Below are 8,424 nucleotides of genomic sequence, written 5' to 3'. Positions count from 1 at the left end.
GGAAATCGGCTTATACGCGCGGAAAATACCAGACTATTCTTTTTCTTGTGACTATGGTGAGTGTTAAGTGTGGGTGCTCATTTTATTGCTTCGTTTTTGACAATTTCTGTTAAACGTGAATCTGCGTGTAAAATAACAATATGACAATATTGTTTGACATTTTGGGCAAAAATTTAAGTTTTTTACCTTTTGGGTTAAAGTTTTGCAGAAAAGGGTGGTATATACCTTAAGTGGATAAATTTTGGCGAGGATTAAATTTGGCGAATTTCGGCGAAATTCGTTAAATTAAATACCGGCCAAAATTTTGATAACTGACTATTCGCCAATATAAATACTCGCCAAATTTACCATAATTTACCATTCGCCAAATTAAATCTCCGCCAAATATTCCGTTTTGGTCATTCGCCAAATTAAATACTCGCCAAAATTTATCCACTTAAGGTATATGGCTGTCCTTTATATTGTTCGTGCTGCTTTTTTTTTATTTTTGTGGAAACTGTTGTGAAAATGGACCACATGCAATATACTAAAAAGAATTATATTTTACTGTAAGCTGTTGTGTTAGCTGATGTTTCTTTATATTTTGTGTATATAAAGTTTTGTTGGGGAACTGTATGTGATGTCAGTTTTGCTGGTAAAAAATTCCATGATTTCACATTTTTGTTCTTATTGAGTACAGTGGAATTTCTCTATCTCGAACTCGCAAGGGACCAAAAGATTTGTTCGAGATAGAGAAAGTTCGAGATAAAGAAAGGAAAATACCTTAGGCGGCCCACAAAGGGACCGAGACTTTAGTTCGAGATAGAGAGAAGTTCAAGTTAAAGGTTAGTCGAGATAGAGAGATTCCACTGTATATATTTTACAATATTTTAATCTGAAATGTAAAAGGAGAACAACTTGCAAGAAGTAAATTTAAAATCAACAAAAATCAGTTCATTTAAATCTGGAAATTAAGTCATTTCTGTACTTTATTGTCACAATTTTTTATGAGAAGAAAAAAATACGGTTTGACAAAGTTTTGCTGGAATTAATATTTGGTGATGATCAAAAATTACTGAACTTTATGAATGGAACTGTGTTGTTGTTTGTTTTTTTTACATTTTTTACAACTTTTGTAACGGAGGACCATATGCAAATATTTGTATGAGTGTATACATACTAAAAAAATTAAATTTTATACAATAAGATTTTAAACCTTTAAAGTTGTATTTTTAATATTTTGTATAAAATCTAGTGGTCCAAGACTATAATCAATATACTGAAATGACTCACTGACGTGTAAAATGTTATGGGTAAAGACAATATAAAACATGGCGAATGAACCGATTTTGGTTGGATTTGATCCTCAGAAGCCGTTCTGTTTTACATTTTGTATAAACTTTTGTAAGGAAGGACTGTATACAATTTTTACCTAAATGAGGATCTTTGTTCATTTAAAATTTTCTCCTTCTTTAAAATTCATTTAAAATTTTCTCCTGTTTGGTCATAAGACATAAATAATTTTGATTTGTTAATTGGTTGATTTTTACATTTTGTGTAAATTTTTATGCGAGAGGATGGCATGCAACTGAAATGACTGAGTTTTCTAGATTTAAACTTGTTTTCCAAACTATGGCTTCTATTATGCACATATTTGAGATTTAAAAGACGGGCGAACCCGTGGATTTTTCCACGGGCTAACGACTAGTCTCCTTAATAATAGCCGTATTTTGTCCGTGTCCGCGAGAGCCGCGTCCCGTACCGGAATCACGAAATTTTTAAAATGCGCACCAATACCAAATGCGATATATTGTTGTCCACTTTGTTGCGACGGGTAAATTTAAAGAACGGGCGAACCCGTGAATTTTTCACGGGCTAACGACTAGTCTCTTTAATAATAGCCGTATTCCATCTGTCTGTTCGTGCGTCTATTTGTATTTTTGTTACGGAAACACGAAATGCGATATATAAAGGACGGGCGGCCCCGTGGATTTTTCCACGGGTTGACGGCTTCTATATTATAATACCCGTATACGTCTGTCCTTCTGTCACGCAAAATGGTACTGAGAGTAGCGAGACGCACGCTATGCGGTTTAAAAAGAACGGCAAACCCGTGGATTTTCCACGGGCCACCGACTAGTTTAAGATATATTCATACAGGAATTGTCGTTTCAGTATAATAAATTGACTGCTTTCCAAACGAGTCCTGTGTTAGTACAAAATGAAAGTATGTAAAACAATTTATTGTCGGTGTCAAGAAGATTAACCAAAGCCTAGAGAACTTGAAATATTCAAACTTCAGAGTAGGTGTAGGGTTAAAACATTTAAAATATAAATTCGAACTTTTTTTCATTTTCTTCAGTGTGCGTTATTTCTGACGTCGTTATTATCAGTGTTGTGACTGTCGGTGTCGTAACTGTCGGTGTTGTTACTGTCAGTTTTGTGAGTGTCAGTGTTTGACTGTCGTTGTTGTAACTTTCTATCGACTAGATTTTACACCTTGCAACCTGAGTTTTTTATATATTGTGTAAGTTTTGTGTGAAAGTTTTAATGCGATTTGACATTTGACATTCTGTGATCTTTGTGTCTTGACAGGTCTTTGGTGACGTCAGCAACATTTTTAAGCCCTTATATCTCCTTAGGCGTTCGGCGGAAACATATGGTCCTATACATTATTTTGATCAGCGTTTCAACTTCTACACATTACAGGCAAAGAATAAGCTAAATTTTGCAATTTATTTTTTTGTTCTGCACTGCTTACGTCATCAAAACATCGAATACAACCGATTTTCCATTGTCCATCTTTGCCTAAGTGGGTTTTTCCACGGGCCTTATCGATTAGTTCCACACAATTCGCAAATCTACGTGTGTTTCTCCTATTAAAGTAAACATTCTAAAATCTTACTGCCAAGACGGATTTATCAGCAAACAGGATTTGTGAAATAAAAAAAAATGAGTTTCTAGCAAAAGGATTTAATCCATATAAATTTTATCATCTTTTTCTTCCAGATTTTTTCTTCTTGTTTTCGTTTGGATTTCTCGGTTGCAGGTGTTTTACGTGAAGTCCTAGCGTAAATGCACGACTATTAACGTCATTCACTGCAAACGGGTTTGAGCGGGATACATAATCCGGATCCAGAGGATTTACTTTATCTCTTCCTCTTGGTAAACGATTTTGACTTGTTTTTTGGTCTTCTGTTAACAATATTGTTTTAACTTGCCGACCTCCCTTTGGTAAAGGGATAGAAAACTAAAAGTGAAGAATTAAAATATTAGAATTTCTTGTATTTAAGTTAGAATTTCAGAACTTTTGTTTTTCCCTTCGTCGTGTAAGTGCATTAAAGGGAAGAAAAGAATGCAGAATTAATGCTTGCTAATCTGCCTCATTTTGGCGAACTTAAATTCCGCATCTTTTAACCAAGGAAGGCCAATATTTTATTCCGCATATGGCACAACTTTCGAGGTCCAATTTCGCAAAATGTATTCTCCTTTTTTTCTTTCGCAAACAATTTCTTCCCCTAAGCTCATGTGACTAGTATTTTCTTATTAATCCTGCTACATTTAATTTTTTAAACCAATGAATATACAGATCTCAGATATTAAAGGACAAAATCGTTTTGGTGATCAGGACATTTTTTCAATCCAATCACTAAAAAAATTTTTTTTACTCACGCCGAAATTTGTAAAATAAATAAAGTGGTTAGCTGGCTAGCTAAAGCTCTTTTTTTCTTTTATAGCCTGTTTTTTAAGTGTTTTTCCTATCCAGCTAGCTAGCCACTTTCTACAAATTCCCTAAATTTTCTTCATTAAGAATTTATTTAATGTGTTAGAACAATTCGTTAGTTGTCCAAAATGTTTTTTGTGAAAATATACACCTAACACATACCTTAAACTTTTTTACAACAAATTGGGGTTAAGTAGTGCATTGGAAAAGTTAATTGGCTAAACCGTAGTTGCTATTTCTTTGGACGCATTTCTGGAAAGTCCAAAAACTTGTGTAAAAAAATAAGATATATATTGGCTTTTAACTTCTTATTAGGTGGTTTTAGACCAATCTGAAGGAAATATCATAAAAAATAATAATTTTGCATTGGTTACAATTTCTGAATTTTATAATTTAGGCATTTTAAAGGAGGCTGATAGGATTTTTTTTAAAAAAAAGTATAATTTGTGACCACACCATAACTATTTTCATGCAAAACGGTTCTTTTATGATCTGGAAATTTTGATTAGAAAATTAAGCACACAAAATGGACTATTTAACATATTTTTTAGCCACACAATTGAGCTGGATCCATCGTAAATTTTATATGCCCTTCCACAAAACGTGTTCCTGAATTTTACTAATTTTACTAATTTATCTAAATTTTTGCTATCTTTTTTTTGTGTTTTTGTATATACATCCAAAATAAGTTGACTAAGAAGTGTGCAATTGTAAAGCTAAATTTTTGTCAACAGTTTGTTTTGAAATTAAACCATTTCTCTGTAAGTCTAATAAACACCTGAACTTATAAATACTTTATAACCACCCGTTACTTGTTCCTTAGTTAATTTTAGAGTGGAAAATTTAAAGTAAAAGTAACAACTTTTCCAACTTAATGAACAAGTTAAGCGTTTGATTTTTAGTCCATTTTTACTGCTGGAGGGCGTTGCAGGGCGCTGTCTGTTGGAGGAGGGGGTGGGCTTACAACGCGAACGATCGATTTAGTTTAAGTTATTTTGCGCCACTTCAAAAAAATCCTAAATCTGCCGCTGACTTGTGTGTAAGTGATATACCAACTACACTATTATTGGAGGTTGGATCGAAACTCGACCACTTTGCAACGTACGCAGTATTAAATAGGCTGAACCCACCTTAGTACCACGAATGTTGTGATTACGTTTTCTTTTCGGATAATGATATTGTTTCGTTCCATCGTCACGTATAGTTACTGATACTTTCTGCAGGGTTTTGTTACCGCATGATTGACAAAACAACTTTTCCATATCAGTTGTTTCTCTAAAAATACAAGGAATGAAAACTGATGTAGAAAATCATTTCCTTATGTACAAAGTCGTCGACGATCATTTTCTGTTGTTTTACAATATTTTTGCAGCACATTTAAATTAGGATTTTGACTTACTTGTAACAACCAAAACATTTTTGAATGTAATTTCTTGCTTGCTGAATAAGCCTTCCTTGCACAGATAGTACATGCAATCCCATTTGAATTAGCACATTCTAAAAATTTGGCATTTATCAAATTTCGCTGGGATGAGATCCACGAAACCCACAAATAATTTAAGATTGGCTTATCTGCGAAATTAAATCCCTGTGAAATATATTAATTTCCAAAGTTTAATTTGATTAAATTCACAATAAGGAAATATGCTAAGGATTTTTTCAAGCTGGTCTCATTAACTAGCTGCAAAAAAGCTAAAGAATTTCAGGACAATAAATTTGTTTGAATATGCTGACCCTGGTGGTTAATGTAAAAATATATAGGTTGGCCGTCAGTCACAGAACAAGTGCCAGGTAAAAACCTTTTAATTTTCTCCATCTAAATGTCAATACAACCCAAATGAAATACACCCAGATCAACAAGAACGTTATTAAATCCTTTGCCTTACTGACAGCAAGCATTATTCTTTTTACATGCCAAAAGGAAACTAACGGGTCAACCAACAATCAATCAAGCTATACGACAGGATAAAGCGAATTTTATAACATGCTTGACAATTTAATACACAAACTCAGTTGCAAATTATATTATAGAACACACTTTAACGCAGAAATAGCGATGTGGAAAACGAACCTGCATTGCAAAATCTGTTGTGAGACAAACACATTTAACTTTATCGTGGTCTATACTAAGCTCATCTTGAAATCCCATTTTTTGTTTAACTTTGTCAATATTACCAGATGTAATCCAGCCATCGTCGTCACCATCCTTATCGACAATATTATTACCATCCTCCTCCTCATCATCATCATTAGAGATGCTCTCATCTTTATCAACAATCTTTGCTCCACAACCTACATCTTCTTGTGTTTCTGACTGCATACTGCTCTCACATAACTCATTGAAATTTACATCTGAACATCTTGTCTAAAGCCGGAAGTAACTTAAAGTAAAACAATATTTTACATAATTAGCAATATGCAAATCATAACTGACAGTTAAGAGAACGCCCTAGAAATCAGGCAAGTTTATATTGTCCAAATAAATTTTCCAGCTTTAAATTTAAGATTTCCTTCACTTCTGGGCTATTTTTCGTAGTTTGGATCAATGTAGAAGTCTTCTATAAGGGTTATAAAAGATTTCTATATTATATATATGTCCAGCAAATTCATTCGTGTATTCTGTAAATATAAATGCACTCAGTATTGCTCTCTATTGTTAGAATATATAGCTTAAGCTCCCCAGAGTTTCTTTCAGTTACCCATGCTCTGATATCCCACTGACAAGGGCCGTAAGGGTCGAAATACCAACTTTGTATGGATTCTCACGATTCTTTTTGCCGACGACATTGTTTAGTGGATAAGAGCCTGTGGTACACCATGGGCTGCAGAGGCAAGAAGGATTCGCGAGACTCCTGCAACTTCACCCTGATATTCTGTAAATATAGATGCACTCATCATTGCTCTCTTTTGTTGGAATATCCCGACTAAAAAAGTTTTTTGATTTCCTTTGAAATTGCAGCAAAGTTATTAAATTTCCCTATTTTTCACTTGTTCCCTGATTTTAGTAGTTTCGTAATTTCGTAATTGCCATAATGGCCATACCTTTTTTTCCACATAAAATCCTGTTATTTCTTTGCCTAACTGAATCTTTGTTTTCTGAACAACTTCCATCTAAAGAGTAAAATAAAGTTATTGCATACTTATTAACAAATGGAATGTTCTTGTCTCCCGTTGCATCACAACCTTTATATAACGGCCACTAAAATAAGATTGATCGATGCTGAAGTATGTGAAATTAGTGACGGGTTAATTCTCTTCTACATTGTTTTTATATCAATACTTTCAGTTTTACTAAATTTTTAACCAATCTGTTTTTTTTATTTTTGACTTTTTTCAACTTTACTAATTTTTTTTTACTTTTTTGAAAAAATGTTCAAGTTTTTGAGAGCTAAGGTGAATAAAAATAAGCGAATCAAATAAACGAAAAAAAAAGTTACGTCTTTAACCATGAGATCAATTTGCAAGCGGTAGAAAAAAATACATTTTTCGATCCTATTTTTGTGGCGTTAGTAAACATAAAGCAATGTGTTTTTTATCACTGGAGTGGTTCTGCCCATAATCCCACTACAAACTTTCACACTTATGTAATTGTCTGATGGCGATACGGAACACAATACGGGTAGAGAATACACATGTTTTCTAAAGGTGCCAGTGGGAAAAAACAAGTGCAATTCATTGCATTTTAGACATGTAATTTCGCAAACCCAAACACATTTACATTTGTTTGCCAACATCCCAACAACTGTAACATCAAAAACCTGATCTAGACGGCCAAAACTAAAGATAGTTGTTAAAGACACTGCCTTAAACAGCCAGTAATTTTGGCTCATACAACTCTATTTTGCATAAAAAGGAACTGTTCTACAACGTTTTATATGAAGCAAAAATGGCAATTTTAAAGTATTTCATCAACTGGAGAAACATTGAGAAGCAAAGTGGATGTTTACCAAAAAAGGAAGATTCACAACAGAGGCGAAGTGAAACAAAAGTGATAACCATGGAAATAATATTTAGGAAATTGTCCGTTTATCAGCTCTTTCTCGAAATAAGCAAACTGTATCACTTGGTCAGTGCTCCAACTTGGCAGGGGTGTAGACTAAGTGATCAGGTTAAAACGCGCTAGCCACACTTTTTCCCAATTTATTGTCTAAAAAACAAGTCAAAATGAACTAACTAACCCTATTGATTTAATTTATTTCAACTAATTGAAACCTGTGGAAAAATGAACTTAGGCGGAAAAACAATAGAAAACATCCCCTCATTTGAATTTTGATGACGTCATCATTGACCCGTCAATATACAATTTTTTGCCTCAGAAACTTGTTTACCTTTGCTGCGTAAAGTTTGAAATGCCTCCTAAGAAAATGTATAGGATCACGATCTTTTGACGACCAGTTCCAAAAATAATGGGGTTTAAGTGTTTTTTTATCACATCATCAAATTTAGGAAATTTTGGTCCCAGGTGGTCCTAGTTATCGTTGCAGGAGATGATATAGATAGGGTTTTAAAGAAAGGAAAGCTTGTAGAACGGATTCACCTACAAGTGGTCCACAAATATGAGAATGGCATTTGTATCTGGTAATACGTTAGGGTTTGAAATTAAAGTTTGGACAAAAGCTGCATTTTTGGAAGATGACGAAATAGAAAGAGAAATCTTCATACTTCGTTCTGATAGGTAGCTAAATATGGCTTGAACAATGCACCTGAAATGTGGTATAAAA

The 8,424-nt window shown here is 33.7% G+C and overlaps 1 protein-coding gene across 1 annotated transcript in view; it reads right to left on the bottom strand.

Moving 5' to 3' along the window:
- Positions 1–2,936: 2,936 nt before the first annotated feature.
- LOC130613810 (RNA-binding protein NOB1-like) overlaps positions 2,937–8,424 on the bottom strand; it is a 29,651-nt gene continuing 24,163 nt past the window's right edge. Inside the window, exons 3-7 of the mRNA XM_057435153.1 lie at positions 6,746–6,814; positions 5,775–6,068; positions 5,103–5,200; positions 4,834–4,978; positions 2,937–3,229 (exon numbers count right to left, since the gene is read on the bottom strand). Of these exons, the coding sequence (XP_057291136.1) occupies positions 2,972–3,229; positions 4,834–4,978; positions 5,103–5,200; positions 5,775–6,068; positions 6,746–6,814 (864 nt within the window). The 3' untranslated portion in view covers positions 2,937–2,971. The remainder of the gene's footprint in view (positions 3,230–4,833; positions 4,979–5,102; positions 5,201–5,774; positions 6,069–6,745; positions 6,815–8,424) is intronic.

The sequence above is a fragment of the Hydractinia symbiolongicarpus genome, chromosome 11 (genome assembly GCF_029227915.1).
Source record: "Hydractinia symbiolongicarpus strain clone_291-10 chromosome 11, HSymV2.1, whole genome shotgun sequence".
In the NCBI taxonomy this organism is placed as follows: Eukaryota; Metazoa; Cnidaria; class Hydrozoa; order Anthoathecata; family Hydractiniidae; genus Hydractinia; species Hydractinia symbiolongicarpus.
The sequence above is the reverse complement of the archived record's forward strand: the minus strand, read 5'-3'. Positions and strand labels throughout refer to the sequence as shown.